The 20,634-nt window shown below is 45.6% G+C and overlaps 4 protein-coding genes across 4 annotated transcripts in view; 2 read left to right on the top strand and 2 right to left on the bottom strand.

Moving 5' to 3' along the window:
* pigf (phosphatidylinositol glycan anchor biosynthesis, class F) overlaps positions 1–145 on the bottom strand; it is a 1,800-nt gene extending 1,655 nt beyond the window's left edge. The window contains exon 1 of the mRNA XM_079756611.1: positions 1–145. This exon is cut by the window's left edge and continues 186 nt beyond it. Coding sequence (XP_079612737.1) covers positions 1–42 — 42 coding nt within the window. The 5' untranslated portion in view covers positions 43–145.
* Positions 146–698: 553 nt separating this feature from the next.
* On the top strand, positions 699–2,860 carry cript (cysteine-rich PDZ-binding protein). The gene is made up of 5 exons (XM_079757089.1): positions 699–816; positions 1,095–1,160; positions 1,410–1,464; positions 1,751–1,854; positions 2,235–2,860. The coding sequence occupies exons 1-5, from the start codon at positions 801–803 to the stop codon at positions 2,297–2,299; spliced, it is 306 nt and encodes a 101-aa protein (XP_079613215.1). The 5' UTR covers positions 699–800; the 3' UTR covers positions 2,300–2,860.
* A 1,483-nt stretch (positions 2,861–4,343) lies between these two features.
* gch2 (GTP cyclohydrolase 2) lies at positions 4,344–6,496 on the bottom strand (the record flags this gene model as incomplete). Its single annotated transcript, XM_079756804.1, has 6 exons — positions 4,344–4,470; positions 4,692–4,776; positions 4,869–4,900; positions 5,391–5,446; positions 5,635–5,744; positions 6,199–6,496. 6 exons carry the CDS (start codon positions 6,494–6,496, stop codon positions 4,344–4,346), a joined length of 708 nt encoding a protein of 235 aa, XP_079612930.1.
* A 2,734-nt stretch (positions 6,497–9,230) lies between these two features.
* msh2 (mutS homolog 2 (E. coli)) lies at positions 9,231–20,243 on the top strand (the record flags this gene model as incomplete). The annotated part of the gene is made up of 16 exons (XM_079756627.1): positions 9,231–9,438; positions 9,626–9,774; positions 10,218–10,502; positions 10,991–11,137; positions 11,523–11,672; positions 12,155–12,288; positions 12,947–13,146; positions 13,557–13,666; positions 13,757–13,880; positions 15,416–15,566; positions 15,950–16,047; positions 16,824–17,072; positions 17,748–17,952; positions 18,465–18,712; positions 19,337–19,500; positions 20,002–20,243. The coding sequence occupies 16 exons, from the start codon at positions 9,231–9,233 to the stop codon at positions 20,176–20,178; spliced, it is 2,799 nt and encodes a 932-aa protein (XP_079612753.1). The 3' UTR covers positions 20,179–20,243.
* Positions 20,244–20,634: the final 391 nt, after the last annotated feature.

Genomic DNA, 20,634 nt, shown 5'->3' with positions numbered 1-20,634 from the left:
GGCGTGAGAAGACGCCATGGCTTTGATTTCGTGGTCCCACATGATGATAAAATAAGCGTAGTAAAAAGCTACGAAGGTCAAATTTAAAAAAGAACCCGATTTTCTATATGCTGAAGTACATTGAGAATTTTCATTCAAGCTCTTCCGTAAACAGTAATTCCTAGACCATGCATTTCCGCCTGACTTCAAAACAAGGGTTGGAAAGTATGGAAAGGTGGCGCTATGGGCAATCTGCGGTTTTTCTGCTGTGTTTTAAAAGCAAACCAACACTGGTAAATAGTAAAGATTAACGATATAGGACAAATTAAATGAGTTGCTATTTACATCAAATATTTGGTTGCACTAAGACAAAATATGCTTCAAGTGATTTAAACTGAAACATACCGTTTGGTATATTATAAATATAACATTATTTAAACATTTAAAGAAATTATATATTATATGATTATCGTTAGTTAATCATGCATGAAATATAATATCAAAAGGAGAAACATTTACCAAATTCTGCAGTAGACCTTTACTTTGAAGCGGATCGTGTCACAGGCAAACTCAGCACGGAGGACTTTACAACAAAAGTAACTGGGGAAGGTCGGCCAAATACTGGGACTTAGGATAACTGATGGTGTGACCGTCCAATGAGATTCGAGGATTGGAAGTCACAAACCAATCAGCTAACTTAGGTCAGAAGCGGAAGTAAAGTCAATCATCCGGAAGTTTACAAGTTTTCAGCAACAGACTGGCATTTTGGGATTAATTTTCATGTTCATTAAAGATCTTTAATCAACCAACGAAGATACGAGATGGTTTGTGAGAAATGTAAGGGATGTCATTCTGTAGATCATGTTGTGCAAACACACGACTACACGGACTATAATACCGATGTTGATTAAAAAAAAAATGAGTTTCAGCTCCGACATAAAACTCAAAATGTGCATTTAATACGGTTCTTCTTCTGCTTCGGATCTTGGGTTTTTAAATACATATCAGTACTGCATTATTTTAAACAATGGAGCTCCTCTTCAGTGTGTAATATCACATGTGATATGGTCCTTCTATCGTTGCTTCCCTCACTCGCGTTCTCTTTATCCCTATAGGTGAGAAGAAGCTAGGTAAGGTCATCACCCCTGATACCTGGAAAGATGGAGCCCGCAATACAACAGGTAACTCCACACGAAATGCAGCCTCTCTGAGTTAATCAACCCGGTACAACATCATCCTTACACGTTACTGCCATAGTCATTCGTCCTCATAGTCGAGAATCTGTTTACGTCTTCGACAACCACCTAATTTGAAGGCGTTAAATATACATTGGTTTGTTAGATTGTTTTGTGAGCATATGCGCTGTTGTCGAACATATATGTCCCTGTCTGGTCACAGTTTTGTGAGCATTGGTTGGTGGTCTCTTTCAGAGGGTGGAGGGCGTAAACTCAATGAGAACAAAATGCTGACATCCAAGAAGGCCAGGTGAGAAGCTGCAATGGCGTTCTGCATTTTTGTACCTACTTTAGAAGGTAGGATAGTTTGTGTCGGAGAGTGTTTGAGTACTGGATTTTATCGTCCAGGTCCCCATCCTAACCTACAGCTTAATGTAAAAGGCCTAACCCCTACCTGCTCCTTATGACCTGTATCTGGAATCACGGTATTTCTCTTTGGATAAAGCTTCTGCTGAATAACTAAAGGGTAAATCGTTTGCTAAAGAGATGATCACCATGTATTAATGTGTTATTAACGTTGTGGTCTTCTCTCCCAGGTTTGACCCCTACAGCAAGACTGGCTTTGCTATTTGCAGAATTTGTAAGAGCTCAGTCCACCAGTCAGGGTCCCATTACTGCCAGGGCTGTGCTTACAAGAAAGGTAGTTGCTTTCGACCGTCACATTTCACTCCGATTACTAGGCCATGATGACCATAACTTTTCAGTGAAGTTTAGCGGGTGTCTTCACCTCAACTGGACTCATATATTTCTACACAATTAGCTATATTGTTCTGGCATCCCAACTTTCCATAGAGTGATGCTCTGTTTTGACTCTGAATGAGGCTGAAAATACCATCTCATGCTTAGTTGATAATCTCTTAACAAGATTCAATGTAATTGATAATTGGCTAAAATACATTTAGTAAAATGCTTACGCCCTTAATTAGGATACTACGCCTTTGTTTGACTTTTGGAGGTATTGTAGGTAACTTCATCGCACCAATATGCTCAGTTCCGTTAACTGTAATTCGTTATTTCTAGGCATCTGCGCCATGTGTGGAAAGAAAGTTCTGGATACCAAGAACTACAAACAGACGTCCGTGTGACCGGCATTCCACGTGCCAGGCCGAAGTCTTGGCAGGATGGCTGTAGGATGGAAGACCGGGCAGATGGACAGACAGATGGACAGACAGACCGACCAGCGGAAGGGACTTGTGGGTTTGGCTCATGCTAGGGCTGATTTTGTAACATGTTTGCAGATTAGCTTGACATTCTCTCACTGGCTGCTCCTCATCTCTGTTTTGAATCAGAACGTTTGAATGATTTAACATAATTATGTTTTCATTCTTTTTTTATTTTCTATATTTTTGAGTGTGATAACTTTGCAAAGCATGTACATACATTTTTGTGTCGTTGTTTATTGTTGATGGGGGGGCTTTTCCCCTCTAATTCAGACTGCTGTAACGGCACTGTGCCTCTTAGTTTTAGAGTGGCAATACTCAGACAAGTACTCAAGTAATGTTACCTTAAATATACTCCCTGTGTAACATGTCCACTTGTCAGCCAAAGCTGCAGGTTGTCCTGCACGAACGCCGAAGTCACATTAGCGTGTATATATATAGTAAATATGTTTGGTTTTCTTTAATTAAAACATTGATTTGGTGACCTTAAAATAGTTATTAATCTTTTGGATCCACTCTCTATAAGAAGGTTATAGTTTTTTGTCTTTAATCCATTATTTTATTTTGGGTTGACCACCAAGGGTTGACCACAAGGGTTGGCATCAATTATAAGGGAGGGAAGAAATTGCAATTATGCCAGGTATGACCTTCACTTTATGTGATAATTCAGTTGATTTCACATTGCTTTGAAATTGAGAATCTTGGCACTGTCTTAGGCTGAAATGTCATTTGGCAGAAATGGTGCATCATGTAATAACCTTTAAAGGGCCCATATTATACCACCATTGAGGATGATTAGCCATTACAAGCCATTTTAAAATCGACCTTTTCCTGTGTTTTAGTCACATCACAAGTGGGAGTGTCCACCTAGATTTTTGCTGGATAGATCAGTCTACCAAGTGGAATGCATCAAATGTTGTTCAATCTATCATAGGTTGACATACCCACTTGTAATGTCACCAAGAAACAGGAAAAGGCAGAGTTTCAAATGGTTAATCACACTCACCTCTTTAAACAATCATATAGAGTGTTTGTGTGTATAAGGTTGCAAGTAATAAGGCTTTGCAATGTTTCACTTCTGAGTTCCTTTACCCAAGTCCTTAGAAATAGAATGTGGTTAACAAAAAGCTCAAAAGACGGGCAGAAAGACTTTCCTATAGAGTAGACACTATATATTCATACATTTTTATTTGGTTAAAGAACCAACAAACATTAAAGTAGCTCATGATACTGGACATCTGATAAACTTATAAATGCTAAATACTGCAACATCATAACATGAATCTTATTTTTGACAAATTGCTTTTGTAACCATACACGTTAACAAGTATATTTTTAATAATTAACCTGAAAATAAGTATGTAAATATTTCTCCATACCAACCCTACTAAAATTACAATGCTATAATATATCTATATCTATATGATACATTCTGATACTTCAAATGCAGAATATATCCATGACTTATGAAATTCAGGCAGCAAGGGTAGGATTCAAGTTAACAAGGGTAGGATTCAAGGCACCAATGGTAGGATTTAGGTTCCCAGTTGGAAGAAAATAGCACCAGTGCAACCAAAACCAGGTAGACATCTTTCAAATGAGTGTAAACTTTTTTGGGTAAACATGGACCCAACATGCATAACGTTATAAATATTGCTTTCTTGTAATGAGAATGTCCGGCGTACCATCGTGAATACCGATCACCTGACATGAACCCCTTAAATGAGCCATAACACTTTATTTCCAAGAATTGGCTCAATGGAGTAAAAGTGGTGTTCAGGACTGTGGATCGACATGTTTTTTTTTCTTCTTTTTTTTTACCTTTATTTTTCCAGATAAAACATTAAGAACAGTTTCTAATTTACAATATTGATCTGGTCCATCTCCCATCTGCTGTGGATAGGCTGCTTTGAGCCTCGAAGGATTGTGGGTGCATGTGTGTTTCTGTTTGGGGGGGGGTATATCAGCTCTAGGGCATGGTGAGGGAGAGGAACTCTTCCCGGGTCTTTGGGTCTTCCCTGCACAGACCCAGCATGGTGCTGGTCACGGTTCGGGTGTTGATCTTCTGCACTCCACGCATCACCATGCACATGTGCCTGCAGGACACGTACACACACGTACACACACACACGGTAAGTGGACTCAAGTGGAAGCCAGTGTTGGGGTTTTCAAATGCTCTCTGGTGGGATACCTTTTGGAACGATTAAGAAAAGGATATCGTACGGATATGTCTTCTGAGGATAGTGTGTGTGTGTGTGTGTGTGTGTGTGTGTGTGTGTGTGTGTGTGTGTGTGTGTGTGTGTGTGTGTGAACTCACGCAGCCTCGATGACCACAGCGACCCCCTTCGGCTGCAGGGCCTCTGAAACGGCCGTGGCGATCTGCTTGGTCAGACGCTCCTGTACTGCAGGGCAGACGGGGCCATTCAGAACACCACCTCACACTGGACCAGCAAGTGACCGTTCCAATCTCAAATGTGCTTTTCCACGGTCTTACCTTGAAGTCTCCGACTGAAGATCTCCACGATCCTACAAGCAAACAAAGCAGAAGCCAGAAGCATAGTACATATTAGATAATAGTAACCTATGATTCTTTGACCCAAACATCAATAGCATACTAATATGTCCTGTATGAACATACACTGTGTGTTATTTGCTTTGACTCATGGATGATTGTTGTTGCGATATTATAGCAAAACCAGAGGAACAGAAGAGAGAGAGAGAGAGACGCTGTGATAATACCAGGGTGATTCCCACACATCCAAGGGGAATGTTCTCATGGTCGGAGCGACTTAGTTTAGGGAGCTGTCTCAGATCAGAGGACCGGACAGTATCCGTAGCTTAGGCCCCTAAGCCTGCAGGTCAATGTGCTGAACCAACAGAAGAACGCAGCCGGCCGGCACTAACGCCACAAACACACAATCATGCACTGACTGGGGTTAAGCGAGGCCCCAGAAGAGAGAGAGTGTGAATGAGTGTGTGTGTGTGTGTGTGTGTGTCTGTGTGTGTGTGTGTTTACCTTGCCAGCTTGCTTAGTCCCACAACTTTTTGGTTTGGCAGGTAGCCTATATGAACCTGCAGAGGAGACAGAGAGGTTGAATATATATATTATCTTATTGTATTGTCTAAAACATTTAGAACATGACTTAATTTGGATCTCCTTATATATTCTGCAGCCTATATGCTCAGGCATAAATATTATTATCTATCTATCTATCTATCTATCTATCTATCTATCTATCTATCTATCCATCTGCACTTACTTTGCCGAAGAAGGGCACCAGGTGGTGTTCACACAGTGAGAACATGTCGATGTCCTTCACAATCACCATCTCGTCGTGGTCTTCGTCAAATATGGCATCATTCAGGATATCTGAACACACAGGCCAACAAACATCTTCCGCTACATCACACAGTGTTCAACTGTTGAATGTTCGACCATTATAAACAAATAAGAGTAGCCTGTGAAACTCATGTTTTATTTGTTCTGACAGATGCGCAACAACGTATTAAAGACTTGGTCTGGCAATATAAAGACTACAAGAAGTGACCAAAAATAGACCTTTTGTTAACTGCTTTTTCTCCCTATACAAAGCAGTGCCGTCATAATACATAATATAGGTAATGATGGCCTATTTTTTTTTAATTACGTCTGTCACACAAGGCTCTCGTTAACTAAATAAACAACCTATACCAACCAAAGAGCCGTCTAGAAATAGAGTTGACCAAAAACAACAACAATGCATGTTTATCAGTCAACCATAGCGCTTGGATGGATATAACATAGTTGTACAGAGTAGTGCTGCGCCGTGAAGTTTTGAACTCACCGTTAACATTCTCATGGTAACCCTTGGTAAGGAACTGCATGGCTTTGGCGGCGCGTAAAGGTGTGCGCAACAAGCCCTGGCGATCGGTGTCCTCTCCCAGTTCACGTAGGATGATCGAGTACGCCGCCTCGATGGCTGGCAACCTGGACTCGTCTTCTGTCTTTTTGCGAGAAAACTCTTGTTCACAGATTACCGCAGACTTTTTCATTTCTACGGCGAGGTCGCCGAAGCACTTTTTCTCGTTTCTGTGGTAGTCTTCAACAGTGTTGCTGATCTTTCCATTGCAGTGACCGTTCATGATTGGGTCCTTGTTGATAACCGGTCGTGAAGGCGGAAAGAAAAACAAGTGGTAGAACTACATATGAGGCTGGAGTGGGATGACATTGCGCTGGTGCTGGTTTAATTTATACACGGGCTGCACACTCCATTCGCCAGGGTGGAGACCACGTGGAGAACAATTATCCCGTCATTGAAATGACGAGGCAAAACGATTGAGATGTCGAATCTGGTAAGGGCAGAGGACACACGCACACACACACACGCACACGCACACAAACACGCACACACACACACACACACACACACACACACACACACTCACACACACTCACACACGCACACACACGATGGCAGTACCAGGCGTCCAGCTGAGGTAGTTCAGCGGAGCTGTCGAGCTGGGGTATGCGGTCTAACCAACGCTTGGAGGTAGGCAGGGGCAGTTCCGTTGACCGCCTTGTGGTATGGAAGGGGAATTCCATGTGTCTTTTATTGCACCTAAGGAGCTCCTCATCTCATGTTTAGATCAGAGCTGGTCCTAGGGTGACCAGTGACCACTGAAGCCGTTATCTCTTAATTCAATGACCTCATTCTACTTCTCAATTCACTTACATGTTAGGGTTAAATAAGTATTGTCACAATTAAAGTTAAACATTGAACGCTGTATTGATGTATTTACCATATGGCTAAGGGAGCCATTACCTGGCCCATATGAAGGAGGTCAACCAAGGCATACATCCTGAGCGACCACTCTCACCTGTCACTCATTGACACCATTTTGCCGATCCAGAGATGTGGCCCGGTTACTTACACGCTGGTCTGGAGAGGACAGAGGGGGTCCAATGAGGAGGAGACTTCCTCTATGGATAGTGGAGAGAATAGTTCTAGAGGCGGTAGTGAAGACGGAACAGTTGAGGCGCGAATAGGGGAGAGAGATTGCAGGTTACGGCATGTGGTTACAGTGTGAGGGGCACGGAGGAGGACTTCGAGGGGAGAGAGAAAGCCCCAAAGGGAGAAGGGTAACAGAGATCCGAGGGACCGCAGGACCTCGTAAAATATAAAGTTGGGTTCCTAGCCCTGTGGATGAGGAGAAGGAGACAGTGGAAGGTGGCGAAAAACACTGTTGATCCAGGGAAGTGCCACTGCTCCGGCAGGATGTTGATGTAGCCCAGGATAACGAGAGCTTTAAGGCTGACAGCCATAGTGTGGAGTTCGAACGCAGATCTGGTCAAGTGTTCCCGGGGAAGGATCCCGGGAGGACCACTTTGGCGAGATGAGGAGTCGAGTCTCTCCTCCAGGCCCTGATGGTGGGCTGTCTGAGAACGAGTAGGCGGTTGAGGTAACGGACATAGCTACGATGGGTGAGTCTTTGACAAGGGTCTGATGCTTTTTTTTTGTGATCAAGTTTTTTTTATTTTCTCTATCAGGAGGATAAACAAAGGTACAATTATAGTGGTCAGAGACACATAATCACCCCATCCGCCCACCCACCCAGCTTCCCATATCCCACCCACAACCCACCTCTCATAAGAAAATAAAAATAACCATATGGGAGAGCAAATGAATACATCAAATAATAATACAAATAAAATAAAATAAAATAAATATAATACATATAAAAATTAGTACTATGTATATTGTTAGTATACTGCCATTCCACCCTTTGAATTTAGTTAGGCCTATTTTGGTTCCTTTTTATTTATTATTATTAAATATGGGTCAAATTTGTGAGATATGACACATTTGTGTCGTCTTCTTTATAGCATGCTATGGGCCCCTGCCGAAACTGGATGATTGCCCACTTACTAACAACAGAGTTAGAATTAGCTCTACCAACTAAAATGCTAAACACACAAATTCTGGTTAGTTTCTATTCTATAATTTCTATACCAGCAGCAAAGATAACATGCAGCTCCTTCTTCAAGACAAAAATGGAACTAGCTTACCTGGTTCTGATTCATAGGCTACCGCCGATGAATTCATAGCTACCGCCCATCAATCAATCATCCAGTGATGTGGACAATGTGAATGACTAACAGAGATTTATAATGAGCTCTACCCACTGAAATGCTAAACACACATTTGTTAGTTTCAGCAGCACACCTTTGTGTCTAGGGGAAGGGTATTAAAAGGGCTAGGCCGTAGTCATGCCTATGGGGTGTTTGACTCCCAGTCAAAATGCATAGACTAGGTTTATGTATTGATTCCCCATCACCAATTATATAACCTTCGTTTCTGACAATTACTAGTTAATTCAACACACCTTGTACAAATGATCTCTATACTTCCCTTCCTCTCTCCTATCAAAAGGTGTTAGGCTCAATCCCCTTACGGCTGTTCTCTACTAAATAGCAAATATGAATACATGGAAAACAGTACATTATTTATAAGGTATTAACACTGCCTGAATTATTTATTTATTTTGCTACAAATTAACAATAAAGTCCATATATCAAATTCGGCGAATGTTTAGTTAAATCATCATGAACTTCAAATAGAGTTTTGTAATAACAAATCTATCCCTGTGTTTATCTCTAAGAATTTGTCCAGATCCAAAGTTGACATGCTTTTTAAGTATTATTGGTCTGAGGGGGGTGGCAACATTCGTCAAGCAAATTTGTCTCTGTATTATAAGCATATTTTATATTTTGCTGTTTTTGTTGAAAAGGTTGTAGCGCCTTTACATCCGTTTCCATGGAGACAGACTTGAAACGTAACTTCCGGTCTGCCATAGCGTACTGGCGGGAGTTTCCAGCATGGCGGTGCAGCCGAAGCAGAATCTGTCTATGGACAGCGCAGCTGAACATGGCTTTCTTAACTCTTACTTCTCCATGGCGGAGAAACCAGACACCACTTTCCGAGTGTTCGATCGCAGTGATTACTATACCGTGCATGGTAAAGATGCTCTATTCGCTGCGAAGGAGGTTTTCAAGACGAACGGGGTCATCAAGAATCTGGGCTCAGGTTGGTAACGTTAGCTTAGATTACTACTTCAAATGTTTATTGGTGCAGGAATACCATGCAATTTTTCCGAGATATTCACAATTAATGCGGCCACACGTCAAGCATTGATGATGCTAATTGTATCCGAAATGCACCGTTAGGTTTTCAGATTTGTTTTCATCTGTAAACGTTAACGTGTGTGTCACAGGGACTCGCAAGTTGGAGAGCGTTATCCTCAGCAAGCTCAACTTTGAAGCCTTCGTGCGGGACCTACTGCTGGTGAGGCAGTACCGAGTGGAAGTGTACAAGAACCAGAGCAAGAACAGCAAGGAGCACGATTGGAGAATTGCCTTCAAGGTGAGATCCATTAACCGTTCCAGATATGAAAACGTGTTCACGTGTGCCCTTTGTAGAAACTGGTGTTTTTAAGGTACGACTTCTACAAACAAAATATATTCATTTTTTGGGTTTCAAATGTGTTTTATGTGTGTTTATGATCTTGAACAAAGTATTTTGTCACTGTTCCTTCAATTAAACGAATAAAAACAACAACTGGTATGCACTCCTTTTGATTTTGCCAGTCTCTGCCAACCTGCCTGCGTGTAACTCCGGGCCCCTTCCTTTTAGTAGTGTCAAAGTGCCTTTGGCCCCAAAAATGGTCGCCTCTTCCTTCCTTCCTCAAACTCGCGGTCCAAAAACTAATCTCACAACATTCGAATTGGAGCACAATTCGTGATTCACTTACACCATAACCTTGACATGCTTTCTCTCTGTCACTGTTACCCCTAAAAACGACCCAGGCTTCTCCAGGCAACCTGACCCAGTTTGAAGAGATCCTGTTTGGGGGCGGGGCCGGTGCAGAGGGCTGCGCCGGGGTCGTGGCGGTGAAGCTGGGCACGGGCGCCGACGGACAGCGCGTGGTGGGCGTCGGCTACGTGGACGCCGCCCAGAGGACCATGGGGGTGTGCGAGTTCCCGGACGGCGAGACCTTCTCCAACCTGGAGTCCCTGCTGGTCCAGATCGCCCCCAAAGAGTGTCTCCTCGCGCAGGGGGACGGGAACAGCGACGGCGCCAAGCTCAAGGAGGTGGGTGGCTCCCATTCGAGGTGTTTGTGTTTTGCACAAGTGTCCGTGACGTTTCCATGGCAAAATAAGTACCCAAGCTTTTGTTTTGTATGATAATCGACCTCTTCCGCAAGATTTAACAACGAAACGTAGCACTATGCAACACTGCCTTGCAGCCGGTTGACTTGGTGCTAATTTCTATAACAGGTTGACCCATGAACACTTTTAAAGTCTGCATCTAAACACCAAAACCCACCGAACAGTAACTCTTTAACAGACTCGATGGGTTTTGGCGTCCGCCAAAAGGCCTAATTTTCTTATTTTAGCATATCACGAAAACACGCTGCAGTTGCCATTCCATGCAGATTCGACCATGTTAAAGGAAAACTGAAATTGCCATACAGAAAATAATGATCCTACACAAAAATAGAAAGCATAATTCGATAAATAAATGACACCCTTGCGAACTGGAATAACATGTTTGAAATCCTAATTGTGTGTGTGTTCAGGTGGTGCAGCGCGGGGGTGTCCTGGTGTCTGACAGGAAGAAGGCGGAGTTCAGCAGTAAGGACATGGTGCAGGACCTCAACCGGCTCCTGAGGACCAAGAAGGGGGAGACGGCCGCCAGCAGCACCCTGCCCGAGCTGGACAAGCAGGTAGACACAGGACGGAGACCATGACCTTGTGGGATCAATGCATTGTTTCAATCAAGAGTGGGTGTAGTATCTGTGATGAAGCAAGACCGAAACCTGCAGCGAGGAACTGGGGAAACAAGTTCAAATTTCAAGAAGTTTGGATTGAATCAAGGTGCAGCTTTCAAGTCTGATAGACCCCAGAGTCAATGCTTCTTGTTCAATGCTTTATTTCATCCGTAATTATTTCAAATCTGCGTCTCTTTAATTCGTCACAAAACGCTGTACATTAAATTTGGATACAAGAGCCTGATTGCTGTCTCCACATGGTGCGTGCGTGTGTGTGCGTGTGCGTGTGTGTGTGTGTGTGTGTGTGTGTGTGTGTGTGTGTGTGTGTGTGTGTGTTCAGGTGGCCATGTCGTGCCTGGCTGCGGTAGTACGCTACCTAGAGCTCCTGTCTGATGAGTCCCACTTCAACTCCTTCAGCCTAACGCCCCTGGAGCTCGGCCAGTACATGAGGCTGGACAACGCCGCCGTGCAGGCCCTCAACCTCTTCCAGGTCAGAGGTCGCAGCCACGCCGCCGCTCCTAGTTCCACTCTGAGTGTTGATGGGGCCATCTTTGACGGATACCATAAGGCCAGCTTTTCTTAAACTATTGGTCGGGTCCCAAAATGGGCCAAGATCCACAATGGTGACGGCTCGCGTGGCCTGACTGTGCACAGCAATGATCTCCCATTGTGGGGTGCTCAGTGATTTGTGAGCGTTCTGTTTAGAGTTTAGCGTTTAGTCCCAGACTTCATGTGTTCACATTATTATCTTGGAACACAATGTATTATTATGTTTCAAATATACAATGTCAAAAAATGTAATCAATTTAATGAAGCCAAAGTCTTTGGCCAAAGCCAAATTTTTTCCTGCTGAATACAAAGTAGCTAGGGGCCCGATAGTAATGTTGAGTGAAAATACAGGAACCCCCATAATGGTGATGGTGATCTTGAGGGCATGAGATGTATTGGCTTGTCTGGTCTCTGCTCTTGTAGGGTTCGCCCGACGACACCAGTGGAGCTCATTCATTGGCCGGTCTTCTGAACAAGTGCCGCACCCCTCAAGGCCAGCGATTGGTCAACCAGTGGATCAAGCAGCCACTGATGGACAGGACCAGGATAGAGGAGAGGTAACGCAGAGGAAACGTTTTCCATACCTTTCAACCTTTCTAAGCTGTTCCCTTTCAGAGCAGCACATCTTGTACCTCAGAGGGCTGTGTGAAGGTCCTTTTTAGATCAGACGTGTGCCAGAAACCGAAAGAATCAGACAAACAAAAAACGTGTCAACTATTAACCTAATTTACGATGGCAATAGAGACAATATTATGGATTGCGCCGGTGAAAAAAAGACAGATTGATTCAAGCACGCCAAGTGTATACGTTCTTATGCTCCTCCCTTTATACTTAAAATGGGTAGATGCTCCTCCCAGTCCGCTGCCGTGGTTGCAAAATTAATTCCCATCATACGTGGTCTGTGCTTAGACAGCGAGCTACGTGTTTTGCACTGGTGCCACTAGGCCCGTGGTGTCTCCATGGCCTTTAGCTGGTCATAATGTGATGTGTAAACGCACAGCCCTGAGCGTGTCAGTGGTTGGGTCTTGAATTCAAAATCTGTCATGGCATTTCCTCACTGGTGGCTGTATTGAGTTAAAAACAACCCACCAATAATGTGGAACTACAATTTTATACATCAGAGGAGAGAAGAAACAATTCAGAAGCAACCGTCATTATTTCAGTGATTTTATACCTGTGTGTCTGTGTGTGTGTGCGCGTGTGTGTGTGTGTCAGGCTGGACCTTGTGGAGAGCTTCGTGTGCGACTCTGAGCTGCGGCAGACGTGCCAGGAGGACCTGCTGCGCCGCTTCCCCGACCTCCACCGGCTGGCCAAGAAGTTCCACCGGCGCTCGGCCACGCTGCAGGACTGTCACCGCGTGTACCAGGCCGTGGGACACATCCCCGCCCTGGTGCAGGCACTGGACCGATACTCGGGTACGGGGCTGACACACAGGCGGACCACTCGGGCACGCAGCAAACGCACATTTAATAGTCCTGAGTTAAGAGGATTACATTGGTTAAACGTTTATTTAAATGATCTGACCAGAGGTGTATGATTCGTATGGCTGTTGTGTCTGCGTTGGGCTGTTGCAGTGTTATGTATGCATGTCTGTTGTGTTGGGGTAATATGATATTTGTTTGGTTGTATTGGGGTAATGTTGTGTAGCTAATATTGTGTTGGGGTAATGTAATATTGGGTCTGTTGGTTTGGGGTAATGTCATATTAGGTCTGTTGGTTTGGGGTAATGTTGTGTTGAGGTAATGTTGTGTTGGGGTTGTGTTGGTAAAGAAGTATTGGTTTGGTTGTGTTGGACTAATATAAAATTGGGTCTATTGCGTTGCAGGCAGTTACCAGGTTCTGCTGGAGGCGTCGTTTATCACCCCGTTCCGAGACATGGAGGCGGACTTCAGCAAGTACCAGGAAATGATTGAGACCACGCTCGACATGAACCAGGTGTGTGTGAACATCTTGGAACACCGCCTTCCTGTGTAGTCAACGCATGCGCATGAGGACCACCTCACTTGACGTATTGTGCGTCTGCAGGTGGACCACCATGAGTTCCTGGTGAAGGCCTCCTTCGACCCGGTGCTCAGTGAGCTGCGGGAGACCATGGATGCGCTGGAGAAGAGCATGCAGGCGGTGCTGGGGGCGGCAGCAAGGGACCTGGGTAAGGGGGCGGGGCCTGGGTAAGGGGCGGGGCCTGGGTAAGGGGCGGGGCCTGGGTAAGGGGGGCGGCAGCAAGGGACCTGGGTAAGGGGGCGGGGCCTGGGTAAGGGGGCAGGTCCAGGGACCTGGGTAAGGGGCGGGGTAAGGGGCGGGGCCAGGGACCTGGGTAAGGGGCGGGGCCAGGGACCTGGGTAAGGGGCGGGGCCAGGGACCTGGGTAAGGGGGCGGGGCCAGGGACCTGGGTAAGGGGCCAGGGACCTGGGGGAGGGGCCAGGGACCTGGGGGAGGGGCCAGGGACCTGGGTAAGGGGGCGGGGCCAGGGACCTGGGTAAGGGGGCGGGGCCAGGGACCTGGGTAAGGGGGAGGGGCCAGGGACCTGGGTAAGGGGGTGGGGCCAGGGACCTGGGTAAGGGGGCGGGGCCTGGGTAAGGGGCGGGGCCAGGGACCTGGGGGAGGGGCCAGGGACCTGGGGGAGGGGAGGGGTAGACCTGCAGGGGTAATCTCACTGCAGAGGTGCTCTCTCACTGCCATAACCACCAAACGCCAAGTAAACAAGTCAGTCAACTCAGAAGTTGACTTCAACTCAAAAGTAGATTTTTATAGAAATGTTGTTATTGTATTGTCCCTGACTCAATTATCACTGACCATGTTTTTGATGTCAGCCACCTCCTTTGTCCCTCCGGGATACATAATGTTCCCTTTTAACATAATCTAATTCAACCCACGCCTAACTGTCAACGTTGGCCGGAGCATCTGGCCAACAGCCAACCACCTCAAACAGGTAGACCTGTGGCCCTAGGGCCCGATGGGAACGTCTGTTGCCGTTTTTCGGGCCGGTGTGCAAACACCCTGACTCTTTATTATTTCATTGTTTCTTTAGTCTTCTTCTCCCCTTTCTAGTGAAGTGTTGTTCCTTCCACAGAACAAACTATGAGGGATGACGAGGTTTATCCAGTTATGCATGTGATTGGATAATTAGGACCAGGTAGCATGTGGCTTTAACATGGCGGGGCAGTTTTTGTGGAATGGAAGACCTTGCAATGGATTTGATCGAACATAATTTTATGAGGCTTAATGCACACCTTGATAACTCTTTTTAAAATAATTCATCGTAAATGACAGATTTCTGTTTTCCATCACTTTAAAGAGCGTCTTTTTATTTCCTTGTTTTATTGTTTTTTGACTCCCAGAACGTGCTAAATATAGCGGCTAATGCAGTTATGGGGGGTGCATTGATTAGATCGTCAGGGGAACCGACGTAGGACCCACGACACAGAGCAGAACGGCGTGGTCAATGAGCTGTCATGATGACACTGCCTGTGGTTGTCGTTCAGCACGCTACCAGCAGCCCTGCTGTGTGACGTAGATTTACTATAATGACTGGTGACTCTGGTTAGTCATGGCCCTGCACTGTTTCTCGCGGTGCTTGTTCTTCACTTACCACACTACTTTGACCTATCTTTCACCCTGATGATGTACTCCTATTAAATCTCTCGTTCTCTCTCTCTCTCTCCCCCCCCCCCCCCCCGTCTCCAGGCCTGGACGCCGGCAAAACGGTGAAGCTGGAGTCCAACGCCATCCTTGGCTTCTACCTGCGGGTCACCTGCAAGGAGGAGAAGAGCCTGAGGAACAACAAGAAGTACACCACCCTGGACGTCCAGAAGAACGGCGTGCGCTTCACCAACGGGTGAGACCCCCCCCCCCCCCCCCCCAGAGCGTCCTAGTGTGGATCCCTGGGTTTAACGAACGCTAGTCATAGAGTACTCCCAGCCTGGCAGTTTAACCCTGAACATTCATGTGACAATTGAATCGCAAATCAATAAAAAATGGGCAACATTTGTTTTTTAATGATGTTTAAACTGTACTGATCATAATAATTACAATATACATTGATAGTTTAATGCACGCCTGTTATTTAACGTGTCTGTGAAATGGACAGGCGTGACGCAATGCGCTGCTTTAAATTGTGCTTATGTCATGGTTCTGACTCACGCATGCACGCATACAATCCTTCCACCGATAACAATGACTCAGTAATTGAATGTGCTTTGTGTTTGTGTGTGTGTGTAGCAAGCTGAGCTCGCTAAACGAGGACTACAAGAAAAACCGTGAGGAGTACGAGGAGGCCCAGAATGCCATCGTCAAGGAAATAATCACCATCGCCTCAGGTGAGGAGAGTTCACCTGCTCTCTCTTAGTCATGGCATCGGTGGGGTATGGTTTCGGTTTTCATTTGTCATTGGAACACAAATGGAAGGGGAAGGGACCATTTGACATTTTTAAGGACATGGATTGACTGGACATGCCTTTTGACGTATCATGAAAATGCCTATTGATATACAAGAAATCCAATCAAACATTACCCATGCTTTTTGGTATTCTCAATATATAATATTGGGACACTTTCCTTTGGCGATAAGACCCAGGACCTGCAATCCTAATGCTACATGTCACTCCCTCACTCCCTAGCCTGTCTGTCATTTTTTTTTTATTTTCAATAGCATTGAAGTAGGGCTGCTCCATTATCAAAATAATCCTAATCATGTTTTTTTTGGTCAATATTGAAATCACGATTATTTAAAGCATTTATTCAACATTTCTCTCCAAAAAAACACTTTAACTGAGAATTGTGAAATTTCCCCTTAAAAAAATATACACAATGTTCAAATAGAAAATAATGTACCAATATGTATCCAGCTTTGCAGAAATTTCTATAAAATATTTAATGTATAAAACGAATATACTCGGAAAAAAATAAAATATATCGTTTCATCTAGATCATATTAGTTTGGAGATCGTTTGACCAAGAAATAGAAATAGATTAATTACACTGCCCTACATTGAAGGCATTTCTTCATCATGGTATGGTTTCTCCATATGAATCGTATCGTGTGTGTGTGTGTCCCTGTGTGTGTGTGTGTGTCCCTGTGTGTCTGTGTGTCCAGGCTACGTGGACCCCCTGCAGGCGCTGAGCGACGCCACGGCCCAGCTGGACGCGGCGGTGAGCCTGGCGGCGGCGGCGGTCTCGGCGCCCGTGCCCTACGTGAGGCCCCGCCTCCTGGCGCCGGAGGCACCGCGGCGGCTGGAGCTGCGGCAGGCGCGCCACCCCTGCATGGAGACGGACGCCGACGCCGCCTTCATCCCCAACGACATCAGCTTCACCCGCGGCGAGAAGAGCTTCTACATCATCACGGGTGAGGAGGGCCGATCCGTGGTTTGATAGGAAGTTTCTTTTTTTTTTTTGCATCGTGACCTCACACCTCAACAACTGCTGCCATTTTGGGAGCATGGAAGCTTGGTCATTGTGTTGGTATGGACTAACTTATAGCTAAACTATCCAAAGTCTTTCTGCAGGACACCCCTTTATATTTATTATATTTCTGATTTTAAAGTAAGTAAGAACAAGTCCCATGACGTGTTCTGATGGACGAGCTCTGTTGGCTTTTTCTATTTGTTGAATCCACCGGTCTTGTTTCTATTCCCTGCCCCGGTGGGGAATACGCTGCTACTCGCTAGTGGGATTTCAGTTGATTTATTTTTTCCTTCTAGTTTTTTATTTCCCAGTCTTCATTATTTATTTATCACGGAGGATACTTTCCTTTAATGTATTAAAAAAAATCCAACATTTTCCAAATCATATTTTAACACTTTTTGGGAAATAATGCATGGATTAGTCTTTTTCTTTTTTTTAATTAATGGAGTGCTTTTTCTATCAGTTTGGTGATTTCCAGTTTCCCTTTAACTGCAGTCACACTGCCCCAAAGTCCTGCTTCTGACTTCAAAATGGGATCATAGTAAATAAAGAGCAGGGCCTTATTAACCCTGCACCCTGTCCTCTGCCCTCTCCCCCCTCTCCCCCCCTCCCACAGGGCCCAACATGGGGGGCAAGTCCACCTTCATCCGGCAAGTGGGCGTGATCGCGCTCATGGCTCAGATCGGCAGCTTCGTGCCGTGCGAGAGCGCCGAGCTGCACGTGGTGGACAGCGTCCTGGCCCGGGTGGGCGCCGGGGACAGCCAGGTCAAGGGGGTTTCCACCTTCATGTCGGAGATGCTGGAGACCGCCGCCATTCTGAGGTGAGGGGGCGGTCTACACACTCTAGCAGGAATACAGACTAGATGTACAGTAGTTCCCCCCTGTGAAGGTTGCAATGATAAATATATTTACATTTTGTGCCCATCGATGTAGTCTTTCCGATTTTTACCGGACATCATTTACTGATCCCTGTATTATTGTCCAAATGATTAAACGGCCCACTAGATTATTAGGATACCAATTATTGTCTGCAAACCGCCTGCATAAATTGCCCCATGAGGGACAAATAAAGTATTTCAAATAAAGGGATGTTGATGGTATCAGGACGGTCCTAAAAACAAAATATTGGACCTCCTAAGGAGAGGGGACCGGATAGATTAGACTAGATACAACTTTATTAATCCCCCGTAGGATGGCTAAGGACCCATACTTACATTTAGGGCACAGACCCTTTTATCCAGCGACCATATCCTCTCAATGTCTAAGATCCTCCCCACCAAGTCAAGTTTTGGGACCCCCATTGTGACTCCATGCGCCCCCCTCCCTCCGTCAGGTCGGCCACGGAGGACTCCCTCATCATCATCGACGAGCTGGGCCGAGGCACCTCCACCTACGATGGCTTTGGCCTGGCGTGGGCCATCAGCGAGCACGTGGCCTCGCGCATCGGCTGCTTCTGCCTGTTCGCCACGCACTTCCACGAGCTGACGGCGCTGGCCGCGCAGTACCCCGCCGTGCGCAACCTGCACGTCACGGCGCTCACCGCCCAGGGCACGCTCACCATGCTGTACCGCGTGAAGCCAGGTGGGTGACCCGAGGGGTTGGGGGGGGGGCACTGAGCAGGGAGGGGGTGGGTCTAAGTGAGGCTGGGAGGGTCTGTCCCAGCTTAGGCTTGGCTTCTTTGGAAGTTAATTGATAATGCATTTCGGGAGCTATAGCATCGATGGGTTATTGTCCAACCTGTTAAAGGTGCGGCGGTAGGTACGATTCAAGAGTTGTAAAGAGAAGGAAGTAAATCCGCCAAAGAGGTTGCTTGTGCAAATGTGTTGCATTTCAAGCATCTGTGAGTGAACGACGAGATGAATTCCCCAAACTATTTAGGGAAGAGATGTGCTGATTGGTCTGAAGTTAGCCGGGAGTTGTCGAAAATCAGATATTCTCACAGTGCATTACGCTCACTAATAGCTGGCTGACGGGCATGCCATTTCTAACTTGCTCCTCTAATTACAGCTCTTTAATCTTGGTTACAGAATCGTTTAATAGTTGATGCATTTTGGGAATTTGTATTCTAAACCCCATTATGGGCATGATACCTCAGGACCTAGGTGCAACCTCATCTGTATACATTTTTGCCAACCCCATTTTATTTTGACAATGTCCTCAACATGCACTGCTCCCTCCCTGCTTTGTAACCCACTCCGAGTGCAGGTGTGTGCGACCAGAGTTTCGGGATCCACGTGGCCGAGTTGGCCTGCTTCCCGCCATCTGTGGTTGCCATGGCGAAAGAGAAGGCGGCAGAGCTGGAGGAGTTTCAGGAGCCTGCAGATGAGGAGGCGGGGCCTGATGCCAAGAAACGCTGCACAGACAAGCTGGTAGGCTGACGGGATTTCACACTGACACTAGTGCGTTTAAGGTGACATATTATACCACCAGGTGTGAGTGTGATTAGCCATTACAAGCCGTTTTGAAATCCGCCTCTTCTGACATCACAAGTTGGCGTGTCCACCTAGATAACACTCACACCTGGTGGTTTAATAATGGCTGACCGGGATACAACCACTACCGTCTGCAAGGATCCTTCGATATTCTGAAAACGTTTAGGTTGTTAATTCCCCATCCCCCGAAAATGTATCGTCAATTTGGGCAAATGCATCTCTCAAATCGAAAGGTAAATGTAACATTTTCCCCAAGACCTGCAGAAGAACTAATTAATCAAGTTGCTTGGATTACTGCAGTGTCCAATTGTCAGTATCTAACGCAGTGTCTGATTGCTACCAAAATACAACGCGCTATCGATAATACCATGTTACCTGCTGGCGCACTCGAAGAAACAAACCCCTTTTTTGAAGCCGTTTTCTTCTGTTCCCCCTCAGGCCGGAGAGAACATGATCCAGGACTTCCTGGAGCAGGTGAAGTCACTTCCTGCCGCCACCATGAGCGACGATGAGCTGAAGGCAAAGCTCAGGAGCATGAAAGAGGAGCTGATGACAAAAAACAACAGTTACATCTGCGATATTCTGGCCAATTGTGGGCCAGCCATCAAAAGTTAGATGACCAGGACAATTTTTTTCTGTTTCAGTCCATCGCCTGTATATAGCATTAACGTAGAGAAACGTATGAGCTTTTTCCTGTCGTTTATGTAATAAAGAAGTTAAAGAACCATGATGCTCCTCCCTTCATTTTGATCCCTCACCTTTTTATTTCTATTGATGCTCCTTCTCCTTGCAGCTACCCAAAAATAAGGAATTGTTTCAAGAATGGTGGGGGGGGGGGGAAAAGGCTGAAATCATACTGGACCACACACGTCTGTCCTATCAGATTACAGGGCATTGCATGGCCTAAAAACATCTCACTGCAGCAGTTTGAGGCAACATCTCACCCACAAGTGTAACTTAGCTGTTTTTGGCTTTCAATAAATCATAGCATGGGGGGAAAAAAAGGCCCTGAAAACGTTTAATTGCATTACTAATACAACCAGTCAGTCACAGGCCTGGGTGACGTAGTGT

The sequence above is a fragment of the Pollachius pollachius genome (genome assembly GCF_949987615.1).
Source record: "Pollachius pollachius genome assembly, chromosome: 19".
NCBI lineage: Eukaryota > Metazoa > Chordata > Actinopteri > Gadiformes > Gadidae > Pollachius > Pollachius pollachius.
Note: the sequence above shows the minus strand (reverse complement) of the source record. Positions and strands in the feature narration are given on the sequence as shown.

What these genes read in the sequence shown, in the direction of transcription:
- cript (XM_079757089.1), top strand. An exon ending in CTGACATCCAAGAAGGCCAG is followed by an intron (nt 1,465 to 1,750) that starts GTGAGAAGCTGC and finishes CTTCTCTCCCAG; the next exon opens with GTTTGACCCCTACAGCAAGA. An exon ending in GGGCTGTGCTTACAAGAAAG is followed by an intron (nt 1,855 to 2,234) that starts GTAGTTGCTTTC and finishes CGTTATTTCTAG; the next exon opens with GCATCTGCGCCATGTGTGGA.